This window comes from Phoenix dactylifera, chromosome 14 (assembly GCF_051530095.1).
Source record: "Phoenix dactylifera cultivar Ajwa chromosome 14, Ajwa_hap1_PhDact_Kaust_v1.1, whole genome shotgun sequence".
NCBI lineage: Eukaryota > Viridiplantae > Streptophyta > Magnoliopsida > Arecales > Arecaceae > Phoenix > Phoenix dactylifera.
The window spans coordinates 25158527-25180521 of record NC_143203.1 but is presented as its reverse complement, the minus strand read 5'-3'; the positions used below and the strand labels follow the sequence as shown (position 1 = coordinate 25180521).

At 39.5% G+C, this 21995-nt stretch overlaps 3 protein-coding genes and 1 long non-coding RNA gene across 5 annotated transcripts; 3 read left to right on the top strand and 1 right to left on the bottom strand.

The window, feature by feature from the left end:
• The first annotated feature begins 587 nt into the window (after nt 1-587).
• LOC103708929 (protein GRAVITROPIC IN THE LIGHT 1) lies at nt 588-5238 on the top strand. Of its 2 annotated transcripts, XM_088710736.2 has the most exons (3): nt 588-1254; nt 1614-3115; nt 4225-5238. In XM_088710736.2, the coding sequence occupies exon 2, from the start codon at nt 1763-1765 to the stop codon at nt 3104-3106; it is 1344 nt and encodes a 447-aa protein (XP_088566862.1). In that variant the 5' UTR covers nt 588-1254; nt 1614-1762; the 3' UTR covers nt 3107-3115; nt 4225-5238. The 2 variants fall into 2 exon arrangements, with proteins under 2 accessions (XP_088566862.1, XP_008792264.3); XM_008794042.6 differs by lacking the exon at nt 4225-5238 and having other exon boundaries at nt 589-1254; nt 1614-3332.
• On the bottom strand, nt 3392-4700 carry LOC103708882 (potassium transporter). The gene is made up of 3 exons (XM_008793984.5): nt 4410-4700; nt 4260-4323; nt 3392-3706 (listed from the first exon to the last, which is right to left on the bottom strand). Exons 1-3 carry the CDS (start codon nt 4698-4700, stop codon nt 3537-3539), a joined length of 525 nt encoding a protein of 174 aa, XP_008792206.2. The 3' UTR covers nt 3392-3536.
• A 3256-nt stretch (nt 5239-8494) lies between the features above and the next one.
• Nucleotides 8495-9639, top strand: LOC148700132 (uncharacterized). Its single transcript, XR_015973306.1, has 2 exons — nt 8495-9024; nt 9134-9639. It is a non-coding gene; the product is annotated as an uncharacterized LOC148700132 (long non-coding RNA).
• Nucleotides 9640-14761: 5122 nt separating this feature from the next.
• LOC103708930 (transcription repressor OFP4-like) lies at nt 14762-17126 on the top strand. Its single transcript, XM_008794043.5, has one exon. The coding sequence runs from the start codon at nt 15455-15457 to the stop codon at nt 16619-16621; it is 1167 nt and encodes a 388-aa protein (XP_008792265.2). The 5' UTR covers nt 14762-15454; the 3' UTR covers nt 16622-17126.
• Nucleotides 17127-21995: the final 4869 nt, after the last annotated feature.

Here is a 21995-nt window from a genome sequence, read left to right as displayed (position 1 = left end):
TCTGTCTATAAAGTCTTTCTTTTTCTTTTTCGAATCTTTTTGTCATTCTCCAAATCCTTCTCTCTTTTTCAGGATCTTTACACCTAAGAGTTCATAGTTCTAAAGAATATGTTAAACAAAGCTAGAAAATTATGTACTATATCGTTAAATACCATATTCTAGAAGTATATATTGATGTAACCAAAAAAAAAAAAAGGTATACATCAATTTATCTAAATATATGTATTGATTTGTTAGATAACTAATTTACTTGGTGTGTTCGCCATATAACATAAGCTGGTAAAAATTATGTTCTAAAAACTGTGTTATCATTTTATTTGAAGTTGTGTATTAAATTACTGCCAGGAGTTTATCAAAGAAACTTAAAATATATATTAGAAAGTCGACAACTATGCATCATTTGGTCACGTACTTGTGAACATAATATTATAGAAATTATATATCAATTTATTTGAAGATATGTCTCAGATTGTTAGATGGCTAATTTGCTAAGTCTGTACCATTTAATGCGTACTGTGTATCAGTAAATATTATATTTCAGACATTATGCATCGATCTACCTAAATATATGTAATAGGTGATTTTTCTTCCCTCCACATGCCATGGGTAGAAGCAAACAAGCATGCTTTATTGAAAAATTTGGCCTCATGCATCACTCTCTTCTTCTCCCTTCCCAGGATTTCAAACTAGCTACTGGACATCGGCAAAAGCCAGGTTCTTCCACCGAGACCCAACCCTCCCCATACTCCACTTTTCGAGAAGCGCAAGGCCCAAAAACTCTGAACCCACACGTTCTTTAAAAAAAAATTAATATACACAACTATAAAAATATTTTTTCTCTTTATTATCGAATCTCCGCCTTCTTACTCGGGAAAAGAAAGAGCCCAAATCTAATCTAAAATCCATGTTCCCAAAAATTAGGGTTTCTGCATCATTCGGTCGGCCGCTAGTTTTGACGATTTCGATATGAAAAGTGGAACTGATCGCTGCAGTCTTTCCCACTTTTAATTCTTTGTCCGTGTGGGATTGACTCGAGATCCTCTACTTCTCGAGTCTAGATCGGTCTCGGAAAGCTCAATACCCCATCTTTCCCTACTTTTCCGCTCGAAACCCTGGCTGTGGTGCTCGCTCTTGGCAATATGGTAGTGGTAGCTGGAAGCTCTAGATTTCTCTTCTGGAATGATGCGATGATCTTAGAAAGCTAATGGATTTTGAAAGTTCTCACCTTTGAGTGCTTCCCATTCGTCGTAGAAGGTAATTGGAGCTAAACCCGAATCTATCTTGCTCCATTCTCTTTGCTGGCTAAAACCCTAAACCCTAATTGCTTTTTCCTTTCATCTCTCTGCTGGCTAAAACCCTGAACTCTAATCCAGGTTCCTTATATGCCATTATTTCGCTCAAAAAAAAAAAAATGTTTCGAATTTTATGAGCTAAAACCCTGTTATCGATTCAAAACCCTAACTTTTTTTTTTCTTTTTGTATCGCTAAAAGTCACTTCCCGGTGTCCTTTTCCTTCTCTCTGCGAAGCTCAATGCCTTCAGAATTTTTTTTTCCTTCACTTAGCGTTATAATTATTTACTACGTTCACCCCTTTTTTTCTTCTTGATTTTTAGGTTTCAGAACTTCAAAAGATGCTTCTTTGGGGATTTTTGGCTATTCCAGCTCGAGGCAATGAATCTGCTTAAAATCATCGCTTTCTATCTTTTGCTGGAGCTATAAAACATAGTATTCTTTTTTCAAGCACTCTTCCAAAACACGAGCGATGGACTCTGTTCCCCCAAGAACTACGAAGAACTCTTCCAACGTCCCTGGCGTCTTTCTGCACATCTCAAAACTGTGTAAGCTGAAATCTGTTGGTGTATCCCACAATGAAATCCCGAAACCCACCAACGATTCCTCCGTCGACAGCTCCAGTGCTGGAGAGGCCAATTGCTGTGTCGACAGTCGAGACTGGAAGATCCACCCCCAACCATTGGAGGGAACCTGGATCTCAAGCTCCGGGTGCTTGGAAGAAGCTGTGCTCTCAAGGCTATTCATCACCGTCTCTGCTCTCAAATCAGCCTATGTCCAGCTCCAGCAAGCTCACATCCCTTATGAACCTAAGAAGATCCTTGTCGCCGATGAGCTCATGGTCTCCGAGCTTGAATCCCTTTCCGAGTTGGAGCATTTGTATGGGAAGAAACACCAATGCGATTCCAACTTTCAATCTTCTCTGTGCTTGAAGATTCAAGAGCATCAGGAAATGGTGGCAGAATTGCAAACCAAAATCCAGTGCAGAGAGTCCAACATTGCCCATCTCAGATCGGAAGTTGAGGAATTGGAACGAAAGAATGCTGAATTGGAGCGGAATATGAAGCAGCAAGTGTTGCCTGAAGAGGAATTATTTCCACTGCGGCAAGAATTGACTCCAGCTTTGTTTTCTGAGGTCTTTAAGTTCACATCTAAATCCATCCATGACTTTGCAAAGCCACTGATTAGCTTAATGAAAGCTTCTGGTTGGAACCTAGATGAAGCAGCCAATTTAATATCCGATTCAGTCATATATGCTGAAAGATCTCACAAGAAATTTGCATTTGAAGCCTATCTCTCTCGGGTAATGCTCGGTGATGCTCAGGACGTATGCTTTAGTTTGGAGCAATTGGATCGTGTCATGAGCTTTCGGGACCCGTTTGATGCTTTGATGGAGGACCCTGATTCTAATTTTGGGAGATTTTGCTGGTCGAAGTATGTTGTGGCGGTGCCATCGAAGATGGAACGCTCATTCTTTGGTAATTTGGATCAAAGGGCATTCGTGTTGAGCGGCGGGCACCCAAGGACGCCGTTCTATCAAGCATTCACGAGGATGGCAAGATGGATTTGGGCATTGCTGGTGATGGTGCATTCCTTTATTCCAAGGGCTGAGATGTTTTATGTCAGGAGAGGGGATGATTACTCCAAGAACTACATGGAGAGTGTGGTGAATCAAGTGTCGACTGAGAAAGGAGAGCAGCTTAAGGTCGGGTTTACGGTGATGCCAGGGTTTAAGATTGGAAGCGCCATTATTCGGTGCAGGGTTTATCCTTGCAGGATGAAGGCCTCCACCAGGTTTTCCAGTTCTTCATTGTAGCTATGGAAGGTAACATTCTACTTCGAAAATAGCACTATGGCGCTATTTCTCTATGCTGTAATCTATAGTTTATACAGAAGCAAGAGTAAGCTTGCCATTAGGTAAAAGAATTTTGAGTGACTTTATGTCCATCTTCCCATCTATGTAGAGGAACAAAAACCGTGTGGTCGAATGTACTGTAGCTGTTTTGCATCAATGTGAATTTGTAGATGGATGCTTTATAAGATTTTTGGTTTGCTTCTCAAATTTGTCCCAGCATTTTAGTGATTTGGAAATGCTAATGAGTTGTTTTATAAATTTTGAGAGTTACTTTCTGTATTGGAGAAGATAGTATACCAAAGAACAAGGTATTGATTTTTTTTTTTTCTTAATACACCATACATATGAATATTGAGAAAGAAGAAGAACAGGTTATAGTTGTAGGAGAGCTTTATCTTGAGAAAAGCCTGGAGAAGAAGTTTGCTGATTTGGATTTCTCTAAACATGCCACATGGACATATTTTCCAAGGTTGTCAACCTGTCTTGGCTCTCCCCTGGTGTCCTGTTTGCATACCTTGCAAGTCTTGTCCACCCAACCGTCCTCCACATATTGCCCGTCAACTAGCATATCAACCAAGCCAAGAATTAGTAAGGAGAAGATATGTAGCCATGAAAGATCAAAATTTTTGTTGATCATTCGACATTGAAATAGTAGAATGTTGTTGTTGACCTGCTAAACCTAGTCCGGAAGCATTCATAAATATTGCAAAGTTTTTCAATTATTCTTTAGTTTTCCATCATCAGCAAATCATTTATTTTATCATGTTTCAGAGCCTATTTGGAAAATCTAGCAGGATTGGATCGGATTTTTTGTTGGCGTCGTGGATTAAGGAGTCTATTTGGTGGACATGGCCTATATCAACCCAACATCAGTATAGTCCAAATCCTTTGGGGGAGACCAAAAAAAGACATCCATGGTTTTTTTTTTTTTTTGGCCTTCCTGCAGACCTAACACCTCACCTATTATTTATGCATTTTCCTAAGTTTCGTTAAATACTGTAAATTTATTGAACTTGTTTCCAACATTTGAATTCTGTACCAAGAATCATATAATATTTTTTGCCATCTTAGGGAAACAGGACATGGGAGCCAATAGCAGGGCAGGAGAAATTACCATCAACATAGGACTTGAAAAAATCTTTGTAGGTGCCACCAATCTTTCTCCGTAGTGCACCATACTGCAAGAAAACGATCATGACTATCGCATTGAAATAATTAAATTCTCGACCCACCAAAGCAGTGATTACTTATTTATAACTCCTACCTGTTGCCTGTTCATCTGTCCTCCAGCTCTGGTGGCCTCCCTTGCCTCCTCCAGAAGCTGGGCATCCTCAGAGGACCTGACCTGCGAGAAGTCAAGGGCTTCTGTAACACTCTCAAACAAGGACTGCTTGCTCTTCTTGGCCTCTCCATTGCCTTCACCCTCATCTGTCTTAGCCCAAACCTTCACCAACCTGGTGGCGCTTCTGCTGGGCCTAAGAACTGAGATGTTGTTGGGCAGCCCCATGGATGGAGGGCAGCAGTTCTGTGAATAGGACAGTGGAAGAGCCCTCATTCCGTCTTTCCAAAGCCACAAACAGATAAGTAACTGCTATCCCAAGATCAGAACATAGAGAGATCTTCCCATATATATATGAGCCCAGGGACCCACAAGGTGGAAGGATGTGTGGCTGCCTTGTGCTTGCTTGGAGGGCTGTTGTGCTGCCACTCGGACAATGAGACTCTGTGGTGCGTGAAGGGAAACGTGGCATGGTGCGGAGCCTATTGAAACTAGTGGAAGGTTTGAGCTCAATGTTGAATCGGGCAGAAGAAATATCAGGTTTCGAGTGGACTTTGCATCTCTGGCCATGAAGGCTCCAAGCTATGTTGATAGCAATGACCTAGAATTCACCAACTTATGGAGTAACACCTTGCTCATGCAATGCATGCGACAGTAGAGGAGACTGAGCATCCAAGCCTCCTTCGCCATGGCAGTAAGTCATCCTTTAGAAGCTCGCAATGTAGATTTATATGAAGAGGTTGATGGTTCATCTACTGTGATTTATTCAACACTATCTTTATGTGATAATTGATAAATAACTAGTTCCAGATAACCAATGATAGTAATAATAGACAATTTCCTAAAAATAAAACAGACATGACAGTACTTTGGTAACATAAACTTTCTTTATTGTGCGGACTTATAATAAATTGATGACAAACTCATCTTATATACCTATGTCCTAGATCACCAAGTTTCAATATTATTAGATCCACACCGTGTTTAGTCCGACGTTGATTGTGCATTGGAAACATTTTGGACACTTCTATAACATCAAGAAATCTTAATAATATGTTGGCTTTTGTTTTTTATGAGGTTCTGCATTGCTAAAAATAATATCAGAGTGGACTTAATCTATGGCTTATGTGGACAAGGAGACGATGCAGTATGGATCCATTTAGGGCTGACCACTATATAGGGCAAAGAAATCTAAACAATACTTTTTGACTAATCTTTTTGAATAAGGTCCTTGGTTGTTATATCTTGGAGGTTGACTAAGATGTATCATTATCTCATTTGCCTTTTTATGTGGCATAAAGGCATTTAGGAAGACTTCTGTCCCCTTCAATTCTCGAACAGTTATATACATACCATGGTTAATTCTCAAGTATGAATGCATGATCATTAGAAAATCACAATCATGAATCTCTTCCGAAAATATGAGCGTAAACAATCTACCTGGAGTTGCTTCAAATGTTCCTCTTTTATAATAACTTCTGCCAATCAATCATCCTCTCATCTTCAAGTTTACTGATTGAAATAATTATGTTTTTGGCTCCTCATTTACTTCAGTCCAGCAGTTCACTTGCACTACGTACTTGCCGGAGTACCAACCACATTTTGCTCAACTCATTAACTCAAAGTTTAGCTGGAAGCAGGAAAAAGAGTTACCTACTACGCAATGCAAATATATACTATATCCACGGAGGAACAAAATATACTATATCCACGGAGGAACAAAATGCATCCAATCTATTAAGAATGGTAGGAACAAAAGTTAGAACAAGTATGCTGCCAAGTGCCACCATTGTGATGTAAAATCTTGCATGAAGTCGAGATCCCTTCAAGTTCAAGATTAAGCTGGAAAGGTCTAATAATCTACTCATCTAATAACATAAGTTAATGCAAGGCATAAGTGAGACGAGCTTGAACCCTGTCCAACTTCCATCAACTAAATAGGGCCAGATCTTTGCTGGGCCCAAGTAAATTCTTAGAGGCCGGGCTTGGGACATTGACCTTTCCTTGGGGAAGCAGTCCTACAAGCCGAATAAAAATATGAGACTAAGCGCACAAGTCTCTTCCTATTCAAACCTTCGATGTTCTCGTCAGGTTAAAAGTTCAAATTCATTTAAATATAATCACAAATACCACGATCGGGCCATAGCAAACCTTAATTAACTATTGATGTAGTGTTTCCTAGTTCACATGGGGCATAGGCTGGATCCGTTTTGATACTATTTATAACAATTCAGAACTTTCTCTGAAAGAACTATCCAAAATATTTTTTTTTTGATTTTTTAGTTCTGTATAAATATATAAGATCTTTCCGGCAAATAACCAGTATGGGACTAAGCACATGCCTGTACAGGTCCTCATGCAGCTCCTTGCCAGGTGCTAGTTTTAAGGCTCTTAGACGGAGTTCAATTGTTTTATGAGGTTCATATCCTGCCCTACCGGAAGTTCCATTTTGATTTCGGACTCATGTTGAATCCATCCGTATCTTAAATTTTGGATATGGGGCGTCCAGGTCCAATGGCCATGGATCAGTTCTAGGTGCAGAAAAACCTCTCATTTCTCGGTCTGTAGAAATCTGATTAAAAAATTATACAACTCATTTTAGACTTTTCTTTTAGTCAAGCTCAGTTTGGCTGAGCTTCAAGCCGAGCTTTAGTCGAGCCAGGCCATGTATTTCTTCTATTTTCGAACCAAGCCAAAACATGTTCAAGCTCGGCTTATTTATAAAGCCTAGCTCTGAAAAATATTTTAGCTCAGCTCATCTTTTAGGCTTTAGACAAGGCAAGCTCAAAAAAATAATTTGCAAGCTAAGCCGGAGTGCTCATAAACAGTGCATTTGCAGCCTAATTTGCTGGCTCAAGATTTGGTTTAGCTTTAAAAACTGAGTATAATCCGAGCTTTTCTTAAGCTAAGGCCAATCAGTGGTCAAATAGAAATGCTATACTTCAGGACATTGCAGGCTTTCGGAGGGAACATTTTCTAGATTACTCATGTTTTTTGGAAAACATATAACATCGCTAACTAGGTCACTTTTTTTACTATGCATCACTCGAAAGAGTTTCTTTGGAGAGTCATTGAGGCTGTTCTTTCTTCTCTTCATCTTTCTTTTTTTTTTTTTTGAATTTTCTTATGTGCTTTAGATTTCTATTTTACACGAGCATTACTTGCTGGGTATGATGTGTTCCTTTCGCCAGTACTGTTCACACAATAACAGCTGTTGATGGTAGCTGGCAAGCATTTATCCTTGTCGCGTGCTTCGTGGTCTCTCACCAGCAAAAAAGATGAGACAAACCCAATTGGCGATTCCAGCGCTGATCTACCCACAGGACTCGAAGCCGGTTTAGCCAAAGGCTGGCTTTTACCCCAACATTAAAAAGAGAGAGATGGAAACCGCATCACCAAAACTTCATCTCAAGCTCGCATATGGAGGCCAACCATCAACCTTAATCCAATTAAATGAAACCTGAAGAAAATTCCGCATAGCGTATTGACGCGGCAACCCACTGGGGAACACGAGCCTTCCATCTGCCACTCGGCAGAGAGCCTCTTATCGATTAAAGGCAGGCTCGTGCCATGTGGAAAGTTGGAAGTCAAAAGTCAAAAGTCAGAAGTCAAAATTTTAATTTCAATGCAAGTCCCTTCGATCAACCAAGAGACGATAGAGGCTCTTTTGCTTTTGATGCCATTTGGAAGCCATCTAAAGAGTTTTCTTCAGGTCTTATCCTACCCATAAAAGCTAACCATAACCCCAGCTGTCTCCATTGTCATTAATAAGCTCTAGTCCGTGTTATCGGTACCCTTTGGAAGGAAAGAAAAGATAGGGAGACTATTAGGAAACACAATTAACAAACTCTAATAGATGAAAAAGCAAACAAACAAATAAACAAACAATGCAGAGGAACAACTGATCAGCCACTTTCCTAGTTGTTCATGTTTCATTGCTTACTTTTTATAGGTCATGCTCTTTAGTCGACAGGGCAAACACATTGCCCCCTTTTTTTTTAAAATATACTAAAATCGATGAATCATATAGTTTTAGTATGGATATATCCAATAACATCAAAAAATAATAAATTTTAGAGTGCGGTAGGCAACTTTTCTTCGCATCCTCCACTCCACTGCCGTCGTGATTTCCACTATCTTATTTTTTTGAAAGAAGGTCTTCAATCAGGCTCTCCATGCAAAATGGTGAAGACGGTACCTGAAAAAGATTCTGATACCCGGTGGAAGTTAATCTCTTCCTCCTTCAAAAAAAAATCACTCTCGGAAACCGAGCAAATTATGTTCTAGAATAAATGCATATTCCATGTGGGAAACGGACTGGATAACTCCTTTTGGTTTGATCTTGTCTCTGCAATGGCCCTCTCAAAACCCTTTCCCCTGCGCTCTACAAAGCTTACAGGCGAAAGTTATGCTTGGTGGCCGCATGCTATCACTCAAGCTCTTCCTGCTGGAGGCTGCGGTTTTCCGGTCTCTTTGCGGAAGGCTTGCAACAGAGAGATCGCCTTCTCTCCTTGCCGACCAGTTTGATCTTCTCTTCAGATCCAGATAGAATCTCTAGCTTGGCTCCTGGAGAGCAATGGACTATTCTCTTCTTCCTCCTGTAAGTTCCTGATACACGGAGGCATAAAATGGCCTCTTGCAAAAGTGGTTTGAAAATCTCCTATTCCCTCAAAAATTAAGGGTTTTCTCTGGTTGGCTCTTTTGAATAGACTCAAAACTCGAGACATCTTACCGAGGAAGCTTGGTAAAGACTCTGGGATCTGCCCCCTCTATGATGAGTCCCCTGAGTCAATTTACCATCTACTCATTTCCTGCCCCTCTGCACTTCACATTTGGACGCATTCTTGTGATTCTGCTAGCGATTCATCTTCTCCAAGGGCTCTGAAAGACTTTTTTACCTCATGGCATAAGATCAGCTTCCCCTTCGGTATGCATGCTGCAGCACTGTCTCTCTTGGATGCAATCTATTAGTATAATTTCCCCATAAATCTTCTACTCCTCTTATTACAGCTGCAATAGAAATTGTTAGTATAATTTTAGGGATCACATAACAATCTGTATCTGTTCATAACATTTTTTTTTGTTAGTGTAATTCTGTATTAGCATATATTATTTTTTTTGTTAGCATGATAGTGATTTCAAGGATCATATAATAACCTATATTAGCCTGTATTTTTTTTTTTTTGTTAATGTGATCCTATATCAATTTATATTATTTTCTTTATATATAATTGTACACTAGCATATAATATTTTAAGATGTACCGAATGTAATAGAACAAAGATATAATTTTTTTTTTCTTTCTCTTTTTTTCGAGACCTGCCTATCCTAGCCAAAGGAAAAGGATACGCCAAGCTTTGCCAAACTAATCTCTAAGACGAAGCATTCCCCCCCTAGATTTTCTTAAAGTTCCCATCCAGCAGGCTGCTCCTCGTGTTACCTGTTTTTTTTTTTTTTTTTTGAATTTGATGGAGACTATGATGGAGAAACTTGCAGCTCTGATCGCTCATGGGATCTGGCACCTAGCTGCACTCTGGCTGCTTTCAGATTTTCCTTCTCCTGAGTCTCCTCATCACTGTTTCTCTTCCTAAGGAGTGCTTCTCGTGTGCTGGAACAGCCCTTTTGTAACTCTTTTAACCCCATTAGTCTCCTTATTTCTCAAAAAAAAAAAAAGAAAAAAAAGAAAAGTGTATGCATCGGCTTCATGCTTCATTACACGTGTTTCGGCTTTCATGCTTCATTACACGTATGCCGTCGCGCCAGCCCGTGCATTGCTGAAATATGAGGACATAAGAGTCACGCTGCGAACGATCAACTCCTTCCTTTCATACGCACTTGAAGCAGTCAAACATCGTTAGGTTTCCTTCCACTACTCGCCTCTAAAACCCCCCTCCGCTCCACCGGCCCCCTCAAACAAACACTCATCTTTCAAACCTCTCCACTTTGCCCCCCCCTCTCTCTCTCCCTCGTTTTCAGCAAAACCTTCTTCTCTTCCCTTCACTTACACAAGCCTATCTACTAACAAGTCTTCAGACATCCTCCTCTCTGCGGATGGCAATCCACCACCAAATTCACCCTTCACTCCTCTTCCTTTTCCTCCTACTCATTATTCCACAATTATCGACTTCGAGACCTATAGATGGATTTCACTCCACCAGTACACCGGCCACAGATCCACGATTAAATATCCCCCTCCCGAAAGAAAGCCACCACCAAATTCCGCCTCATGAGTCCAATCCTCTGAATTTTTCTCCATGCAGCATGGCATCACCAGTGATCCCTAGGAGCTCAGCACCATTAAAAGTGGAGCTCAAGGAGAAGTATAAGCCACTCTTGCTCAACCTCCTTCCTAGAGGGAAGGTGCCGCCCTCCGGCCCGAGCAAAGGTACCAACGACCACAACGGCTAGAGGAAGCAAGATTGCAGAACCTTTGATCTACAGCTATACTGCCAGGAAAAGAGATGTATATATATATATAATATCAGATTAGAAATCCTGATCTGATTTTCTCTTATACGTATTTTTGCTCAGTGTCACTGTTTTCGGCATATTGATTTTACGTTCCGAGAAAAAAAAAATCATTCAATATGGACATTTCTTTTTATTAAAGCTAGCACACTTCTAACACAATGATAATAAGAAAAAGTAATATTGTTTTTTTAACAATATTGGCCTGAAAACTTTTGTGAAATTGCTTGAGATCTTCAGGCAATGAATGCTTCTGCTTATAGGTCTGAATGGGGTTCTTTTCTTCACTGCTTCTTCTTATAAAGATCATTATTTTCTGTCCTGATTAGCAGATACTTGGTTTGAAGCCATTTAGCTTCTTTTTATAGTATTTGTTTCTCTTCTTCCTCGACAATATAACTCATCTCTGCTCCTCATCTCTATTGTAAATATGATTAATCTTCAATAAAAATCAGATATCTCCTTTTTTGCCTCCTTTTACATCAAAAAAAAAATTGTATATATTGAGCATAGTTTTCTCTCATATTCCAGTAATTACAACCTTCCTGAATAGATTTTGAAAATATTCTATGAGAAACTATGGAGACGAAAGGACGAACACCAACAAATAGAAGGGATAGTATGGGAACAAAGAGGGACATTCTGGGAAAGAGATTCCCGGACCGTCCGGTCTTCGGGCGGCCGTTAACTATATCCAAGTCCAACCGTAAATTTTTAACCTTTTCCATGCTTCGGCCTCCTACCAACGAATTCGGGTATCAGGGCCCACACGCCTTTCGAGTGGGAGCCGGTTGCGTTCGAGCTTCGGATCGAATTAAACACCGTCGACGCGTACTCATTTAATTCCGGGCACTCAAGTTTAAATAAGAAGACCATCCGTATGGACTCTTCGTATATATATTATATGGATGGAATGCGCCCCAAAAGGTGACTATGATCTGATAATTTTAACATTCTTAACCTCTCTGTTCCATAATGCTTTTATTCGAGTTTTAATATACTAATTCATTTTTTGAGGTGAAAGGGAAGCATAGAGCCACCCGAATTTATTAAAACAAAAGTATATATACAGATTATTTATAAGGAAAATATCAGAACGTAGAAAGGGAATGCAAGTTATAGTGGACAAGAGAGCCAAAAAATAGCTCAGATGGTTGCCATTTTGAACGTCAGCATAACACTCATTACAGCAAGGGTCAAAAGCAGTTCATTCTGAGGATTGAAATTTTGGTGGTCAGTAAACTTCAGGAGTTGGAGTGGAAGCAGCATGATAACGTACTACATCATGGTTGAAGTGTTAGGCCGGTTTCTGAGCCAAAACACTTGTAATAAGGCTTAGGCTTGACTTGAGCATTGGTTATGGTAGGCCCGGTTACACCATGGGCATCATGTGAGAGCGAGACGAGTCCTGGCCAACCTAATAGACCCTGGCCCTGGGTAGGCTAATCCCTCCTCGGCCATGTCACCTCTTTGGGACCGCTTCAATCCGAGCAATTTAGGCCTTGGACAATGTGTTCGAGAAGTCTACCGAGGACCACTTGAGGACGAAATCGGGAAGGTCGTAAGACGTGAAAATTCTGAGATCTATCTCGAGAATAGCTCAAGCATATGCACAAGTTGGTGCTATAATCTTCGTATGCTTGGTCCAAGTCTGAAGCACATGGCGTTGTCTGTTCTCATATACACGCATCAAACATTTGCGTTCTACGTTAGCAATCATCTAATGATCATTCTCTAGAGAGTGTTATTATGTTGGTATTCTGTTCATATCATTCTTTTTTATGGAAGGTATTCTGTTTGTATCATGACAACAAACTATTACCATACCATTCTGATATTGCAGCTGAAGAGTAGCACCCAGTGTGACAAGAGTAATAGCAGCCATAGCATTTGCAGTTGCTTAGAACGAAGGTCTTCCATGGGATACTTGAGTTCCATGAGTATGACTTCTTATGGTTTATCAACTCGTACAAGTTTGGGGCTCATCCATGCAAAAAGGATTGTTCTTAGCCTGATAAAGATCAGACCACAGACAATATCTTAGAGCCCGAATCTCTTTTTTTTTGGAATAAAGGAGGTCAAAGACCACCAAAGTTTATTGACAGCCCGAACCAAACATATTTATGTGGCTGTTCCAATGCCATGTGTAGCCAAGGCATTACCTCATGCTTGCTCCACGACCATTTCTGGCCAAAGCTATAAGCCGGATGCTCTCTGTTTCCGTTTTAAAATAAGAAAGCTGAGCTTAGCGAACCAGCACAACTCTTCTGGTTCCTGCCTGCATGCACACGGTGATCCATCCGACCAGCCCGGATGATTAAAGCCATCCAATTGAGCTGGAGGGTGGCCGTCCCAAGGGAAACTGGGCCATTCCAATTGAGCTCAAGAAGGGCTCTCTCTCTATGATTAAAGCCTTGAAAAAGCTTATGGGTGCAGGCTTTTCTCTCTTTTTCCTTGGTAGATGATCCAAAGCAATGGTAGTGCATGGTTTATGGCAGCGAAGGATGAAGAAGCCTCAATGGAGGCAGCAATCCATTTTAGGCGACTAAGCTCTGGAGGGGAAAAAATGGTGACATGGGATTTAAAAGCATCTCAAAGAGACAGTTCTGATTTATATCTGTTCTCTCCTAAAACACTTTAAACACAGATTTAGTAATTATAGTATCGTCGAACTTAACTAGATTAATAGAAAATATTTTCCTTCGAGTATAACCCCGTTTCTTTTTTCAAGTAAGGATCGCCCCATTTCTATTCATGAATTGTGGAGAAAACAAAAGATCCAATCAGAGTGGGAGAGATGATTAATCGTTGACTCATGTTTTAATAGTTTAAACTTTGAGGGTCGAACCGTTTGCTAACGAGCATGGTAATCGAGCAAAGTTTGCTAAAGATCATGAGTTCATTTTTTTATTTATTTTTTAGATCACTTATTTATTTTTTAGATCACTTATTTATTCAGTTAATCCTGTCATCATTTCAATTCTTATTTTCACTTGCTATAAGGTTTGCTTTTATTCTTTTCTAGATAAAATCTACAAAAGGATGTCCCATCTTTCTTTTTGGTCATGGTATGGCTTCCCAATGAGATTTATTTGAGATGCTCTGTGGCCTGAAGCTCAGAATATGAAATTCTCCGAAAGTCACATCAACTAAACAAACAGAACATGAAAGTTACTTTCAAATCTTATTCAAAAGTTGCTACCAAATTGCAGAGCAAATCATGAAGTTTTATAAACCAAACTACAGAGCTAACTACAGTCCTACAGCCACTGAGTAGCAGGTAAAGCAGAGCAGACCTCCTTTACAATTGTTTGTACCTCTTCTTAGTATTTAAAACTGCATATATACCTCTGCTGCCATCTTTAGTTTCTCAGGGACTGCCATGTTGAGCTAATCTTGATTTTTTTTTCCACATCATCTACAGACCTATCCATTCTTCCACTTTGTAAATCTCTTGTGCCACTAAGCAAGAAGCACATTGTCACAAATAACAATACTCTATATACCAATTTAGCATTTACTTATCAAACCAATTCCAAAACTCCAAGGGCAGCATTCACAAACTTCTTGTCTATGGCTACACCGTATCGAAACAATCTTATGTGCTGATGGTCGAAACAGGATTGGCAGAACCGTGGTTGTTGGAGATGCATTGCATTATTTCCCCCGACAGCACCGTTAAGAAAACGGTATTTTGTGGACTCAACCCTAAGTTTTCTGTAGGTTATCTTCATTATATATATAAAAAAAAAGCATGGTAACAACCGAATTAAGTGAAATACCGGCAAGGTTTCATTAGGTATAAGAAGGGGAATTGTATGAAGAACCCAACCCACTGTTCTGTTTGCTTAAGGTCCACTTCTCTCTCTTCTATTCTCTTCTATTCTTTGGACCCTACCATCGGCTTGAAGACACTCCACGTCTCTTTCCTCTCCCTACCACCACCTTTCTTCTTCCTATTTATCACTCCCTCCCTCCTCCATCCCACCCCCTCACCTTCACAGAGCATTTTCACACACACACACACAGAGAGAGAGAGAGAGAGAGAGAGACAGACACACACACACACACACACACACACACACACACACACACACAGAGAGAGAGAGAGAGAGAGAGAGAGGGTTTCCTTTTACTTTGTTGTGTATATGACTCTAAAATAGCTTAGCCTTTTCGTGATCATTGTAAGTGCTTTCAAAAGAAGAGATTGGAATCTTTACAGGAATGGCAGGTTCTTTGGTCCTTAGCTTCTCCTTTCTTGTGTGTAGACCCTGAACAAAGGAGGAGGAAACAAAGCTAGAAGAACAACCACGAGAGCTTTTCTGCTTCCTCTTGTAAAATTGGTTTCTCTCATGGTCCTCTTAGGTCTTTCCTCGTGTCTGAATTAGATTGCAGTAGGTTAGCTTTTGTGTGGTTGTTGAGAGTTCTTTCCAAGCTTCAGCAGACGGGCGGGTATGCCAATGCTAGATAAGCAGACTTCCTAGCTTTTTCACTCTTGTGCGAGTGTCGACCCCCTACAGAAAGAGCTTTCTTATTTTGTTGGTGAAGTTGGTGTCTGAGAGATGGGAAACTATAGGTTTAGATTATCTGACATGATGCCAAATGCTTGGTTTTATAAGCTCAAGGACATGGGAAACAGAGGAAGGAAGAGCCAAAGCAACTCACGTTCCATGAAGAAGTGCTATCCTACTACAAGGACATCACCACCCACACCACCAAAGCCATCCACAACACCATCCCCCGAACCCAAACCGGCCTTTCTTCCCAGAAGAGCCTCTTACTACATCTCCAGCAGAGCTGAAACGGAGAAGCTCCCCAATTCTCCCTTCCACCTCAAGGCTTCCGAGACCCACTTCCTCATAGACCTTCCACGGAGATCCAAGAGAAGAAGCAGAAGGAAGGCCGTCAAGCCTTCTTCGCCCACCACCAAGCTAGTCACCTCCTCTGTCTCTGCTTCTCGTAGCTGCAGAGCGTGGAAGTCTGAAGCTGCGACCGACTTCCCAGTGGCCTCCCTCGAGAGCCCGCCGTGCGACCGCCGTCACTGCATCGATGGCTTCGGCAATGACCTCCACAAGCCCATTATCAGCAACAGAATCGAATTCGATGGTGTTGACGGCATCGCGTCATGGTCACGCTCTTGTAGCTTCTGGGTCACCACCTCTGCGACCGATATAATCATTGAATTGGGCACCAAGAGCTGCATCTCTCGAAAACTCGAAAAGGTCAAGGACTGCACCATGGTCTCAGAGCACGAACTCCCGCTGATTCTAACAAAGCCGGCGAAGAAGGAAGCCGGCGCTGTTAAACTTGATAATCCCAACATGTATGCAAAGCAGGAGATCTACCGCCATCGTTGTTCTGTAAAGGAGCGGAGCAAGTGCCCAGTGAAGAAGTCCCCGCCTGGACTTCATCGACTCAGGATGCGGGAAAGCTCTCCAAGGCTCGTCGGCGATAGGGTCCAGGCCCAGCGCAGCCGGTTGTCAACGACAGCGAGAATGCAGAGGAAGGCATTACGGGAGAGTTTTGCGGTCATCAAGTCATCATCAGACCCTCAGAGGGATTTCAGGGACTCAATGGTGGAGATGATCGTCGAGAACAATATCCGGGCATCGAAGGATCTGGAGGAGCTTCTGGCTTGCTACTTGTCGCTGAATTCGGATGAGTATCACGAGGTGATCGTCAAGGCATTTGAGCAAATTTGGTTTCATCTCACTAACATTAGATTGTAAAGAAGTAAGAAACAGAGTCCATCAGCATGGGATTTGTATTAATCTATGTTGAATAAGTTGCTATTACCATGAAACGGAATTCTCTCCAATCACAGGACTTTAATTTATTGAGATATTTTGGTTTGAGTGTGCTTTCTTTTGGTTTCTAATTTCCCAAGTTACAGCATTAGCCTTCTTGAGCTCCATGTGGCAGACAGAAACTCGACAAAATCAAATGAATGAGCTACATAGCAAGAAATAAATTTAAACTCTAGTGATTCCTAAAAGACAGTTTTTCCAAAATAGATTGCAGACAGATGTTAGAGCTCAATCCTGTGTACAGATTATTGACAAAATCTAAGCCTGCATTAGTGCTACAGTTCACGAAGGCTGCATTTAATTGAGTAGATCCTTCTCGTCAATACATTGCATCTGTCGCTCTCAAAATAGAGAGGTTCAATCAGGTTCATGCACAGAATACCAGTAGTTATTATGAGCAAGTTGTATATAGCGAAGGCTCAATGAATTTTCAAAATTGAAAAAATCTTGATAGAGTCGTAGACACCCATCTAGTAAATATGCATGGCAAGTAAAAAACTTTAGGGCTATTAATCCACTAACTTGCAAATAAGAACATATTTCTGGAGAATTTCTGTCTCCAGGATATATTAGTAGCTCATGTTTAAATGGAGTTTTATTTTTTTTTCCTCGCATATCTAATTTATCTAAATGGCCTCGGCCCAAGGCATGCGGTCATCGAATAACTTCTAACTTACCGGGATATCTCTAGTGCATAAAACATTTCATCAAAACAACTCATCTTTTTTGTCTCTATGGATGTCCATAAGGAGAGGCAATGACAATGGGTACAGAGACAAATATACTCTCCAAGGGTTCGTTTAGCTGTCACCTTAAGCTGTAAAGGATTATTTGTTGGGCCTACAAAACGTACCATGGTAGCTGACTCTCGTGTAAATGAATAATATACAAGGAAAAATCCCTAGTGTGCGCTAAGATGCATCTAACAATCCACTAATTTTAAGTAGATCCGTAATTTACTAGAAATCAAAATCTTCTCCTCGAGGTTCTTTGACCGGTGACATCATTTAAAAATAGCTAGCCAAAAGATTATTATATCGGTTCATAATTATTTTTATCCTGTATAGTCTATATTTGATGCAGGACTAAACATCTGGCTGCATAGGCCGTCACATATATATTTTTGTTTCAATTTTCTAGTTCTCTATAGATATCAAAAAATTTTCGGTGCAAAACCAGCGTCGAGCTAAACAAAAAAAAACCTAAATGAATTCTTAGACCAACACTATTCAACCATGTATTATAATTTAAACTCATCATTGAATTAAACTAGATTTGAAACATATAAAACCAATATTGAAAGGTTCTTCTCAACCACCGGCTCCAGCCACCATCCAAAAGCCCTTCTCCTGACACGTGAGGACCATTGCATGCATGGTATAGCTGGCGGCAAGAAGTCAGTCGAGATGGTCATTGCTCGCATCCTTCCATATCTCGTCTCCAACTACATCAATGGAAGACGCAAAGCTTGAACAACAACATAGCTATAGGTAGCCTTCGTCGTCTAACGAGTACGTGTACGAGAGATGTGGTCCAATGTCATCATGTGAAGTATTAAGACCTTGGAAACGGAATGAATGACAAGCCACGTTCACATGGAACCCCCCCGTCCTATTGAAGGACCCCAAGGTCACAGCCAAGCCGATCTGCTGCAATTTCGATTGAATGATAGCTTTGCACTTCCACATGTTGATCACCAATTGATCGGCAGAAGCTAGCTACACACGGAGGCTATTAGAGTGACAGTGATCGCTTGGGTCAATTATTATTATTATTTTTTTTTGATGAAGAGAGAGGCAAAGCCACCCGGCCTTTATTAGAAAAATAGAATTTACAGAAATTATTTATAAAGAATTTGCTAAAAAATAATAAATTTTTTTTATAAAAGAATAGATCTGTTGATGTTGAACTATTCAACAAGCTGAATAATCTCATAAGTGATTTGAAGGATCTCTGTATCTTCAATGTGCAACTATATAAGCTATGCATCCTGATGTGAGCCAGTATTTTTCTAAAAAGATAGATCAATATTTCTCAACGTGCGGCGCCAATACTCTGAGGTTATTCGATTAGGATTGCATTCTATGTACACCATACGTACATGTAAGTAAACATATCAATGCGATAAACACGCGCAAAGCTGTTTGATTGTCCCTTCTTATTACGTGGACTGCATCCAATTTAAGATAAGACAAGAAACATATGAGTAGCATTCCGTATTGTATTGCTTTTAACATTGCCTATATGGCCAGTGCTCTATTTCTAATTTCATTGGATTTCCTCAGGTTTAAAAGCGATTCTAATTGGACTACTTGATCATATTTTCATTAGGATTTTGGCATATTCTGTTCACTTGCCCGCATTGATATAGCAGTGCAAAAGCAATATTTTGGGATTCCAAAGCGAATAACAAAACTTCAAGGCACCGGCATCTTGCTGCAGATAAATAGGTGAAATATCATTATTAAAAAATTATGAGAGCAAATAATTTAGAAAAATTAAAAATTCTAGCTAAATGTGGATTTAAAAAAGTTATTATGATACTTCTGAGTGTAGATAAATATTAAAAAGCATAAAAAAGATTATAAATAGACAAAAAAAATATAATTACTTTTAATATTATTTTCCATAAAAATTTAAATTTTTTTTTCTCAAACTTGCATTGCATGTGATTGGTGCTAAAACTAATAGCAGAGAAAAAAAAAATCTAGAACTTGAGGATTAATAATATAAACAAAAAAGTAAATGTGTCTAAGGGTTTGAATCAATTTATGTACTAAGACAACCAAGTAAAACATAGTTGAACAATTATATTCTTCAGTTATCTCAGAGATTTTGGGTTCAAATCACAAGAAATCTTAGGCGTTAGGCTTAGACAATTTTCATATCATTTTTTAAAATTAATAAAAAATATTAGCCGATTCCTCTTTTTTTAGAAAGAAAATGGGAAGGGATTTATTAAAGCTACACTGAGATTGATTCGCATGCCCAAAACTAAACACGATCAAGAGCAGTAAACCCTATTTTTATCCCACTGAAAGGTAGTTTATGCCACCCAATTTATTAAGGGCCGGGGAAAAGATACTGCAACATCAAGAACAAATAAAAAAGAGAAAGAGGTCAGCTGGCCCTTCAATTTCAACTGCGCTGCCGTTGTTCCAATCTCTTGCACCATAATTTAGAAAAACAAACAAAATTAAATTCGATTACAGTGAATAGATCGGTCCTTGAAGACTTAACATGGATTTCAACATTTGTATAAATTCAGAAATTGGACCAAGAGCAGCACTAAGCTGTCATATTTGATATGCCTATTGATTGCCATTTGGCTATTGACGAACTTATTTACCTTTTAAAAAAAATCAAGCGGCCTAGGATTCCATTAGGGTAAGATTATTGGATTGAAACCCTTCGGCAGTTAGTGAGACATTGTGGAAGTCACGTAGTTATGAAAAACAGCAATCCAGCTGTTGTGCGAGCTCGGCTTAGCAATCCTTATGATTTGCTCACTATTCTCATGATAGTTGTGGAATAGAAAAGGGCCTACCATACCTTCTCCTCTCCCTCTCCTTGCCTATGTGGAGGTGTACAAAATAGCAACGGTCTTTAACTCGTGTGGCCCTCTAAATGTTGACATTCCACCAATCTTATGATTATTTAGTAGGGTCCAAATCTCCCTCTCCCTCTCTTCTATATCATGGGTTGGTTCTAGTTCCACTTATTAATTAATCCATGTCATGCAAAGATATGTATAGCAACATTCATTAAGTTTTGGGGTGAATTCAGTCATATTTTCCATTCAACTTGAAATTTAGATATATAGTCACATTACTCTAAAAAATTATGTACAAAGCGATAAAAGCCATATGTCGAAGAAATGGTCCATGGATGCAATATTTTCAAGAGATCTTTATTATAAATGTTTTATTAGTATAGATGACAGAAAAGACTTCTCATATTTTATAATAACTCCAAAGCAACATGTTTTCTGCTATAATATATAAAAAATGCAAGCATAAATGAGAGCTTTTAGATCTCTGTATTGTTCCAGTTTTATCGGATGTCTTCGAAGAGATATGAGAGCTTTTATGCAGATTTTTGACATAAAGTTTATACTGAGCCAGTCCTCTGTTTAGTTTTCAAACCAAGAAGTACCAAAGCTAATGCTACAAGGTGCCATCCTATTACTATTTTTTCTCTACATGCACCAATGGCCTGCCATGTGAAACAAGGGAATTATTGCAATTCATGAAAATGGTGGAGGTATTCGAAATGGATTTATTTTAATGCATTCATTAAAATAGAGGTTCCACCCTTTTACTTTTATTTTAATGCATTTGTTATGTCCGCAGGTAATTGCAACTACGGCCTTCCACGCTGTCTGTCTCCTGCTTCGTCTCATTTTGGGGTTTTACTAGCGTTGCTCAAACTATATACAAAGCACCAACCTTGCCATGTACCATTCTTATTTTTTTTTTTTCATTTATAAAATATATTATGTTAAAAAATTAGAAAATAAGCCGTTCGCGTGACAGAGGGATCCACCTTTCTCCGAAGTACCGTCGAATCGAGATCTTATGACTTGCCAATTAATTTTGGAAAAATAGGCAACGGAACACTGGTTTTTAATAAAACCAAATTTTTTAGATTCTATGACTCGCTGGTTTTGGCAAAAATAGATTTTATAAAAAACGATCAAACAATCATATTCACAAAGCTCATTCTTTTTTAAATTTTTTATTAACTTGGTTTAGTAGAACTTGTCAATCAAGCAACTTCGAAAAAAAAAAAATCTTAGGGCCTGTTTGAAAATTTCAAAAAAATCAGTTGGATCTTCTAGTTGGATTTTCTATAGGAATCAGACCTGTTAGCCCATTCAGAACAGTTTTTCTTAAAGGGCCATTCTAGTTTTGGCCTGTGTCCTATCTATGAGCATATTGGACTGCAGGATTAAAAAAAAAATTATGGAGGTTTTCTTTTTTCTTTCTATAGATTTAGGTTTAGAAAATATTAGGTTGATATGTGCTTTACTTAAATAGATTGTATGTGTAATTCATAATTTTATAGAAAATACAGTCCAATCTTGTTGAATTTTCGAAAGAAGCTCCTAGTGTATGAAGTTTACAAAAGTAACGGTGGTTGTATATCATTATAATGGACTGTCAATTTCAATGGGAGTCCGTTTTAATGGAAAGCCGACAACATTGAAATCTTGATCCATAGGAAGGCAATGCCTTGGCAATGGAAGAGGCTGAATCGAGGTCATGGTCTCATCAGTTCCCATGTACTGTTGAGG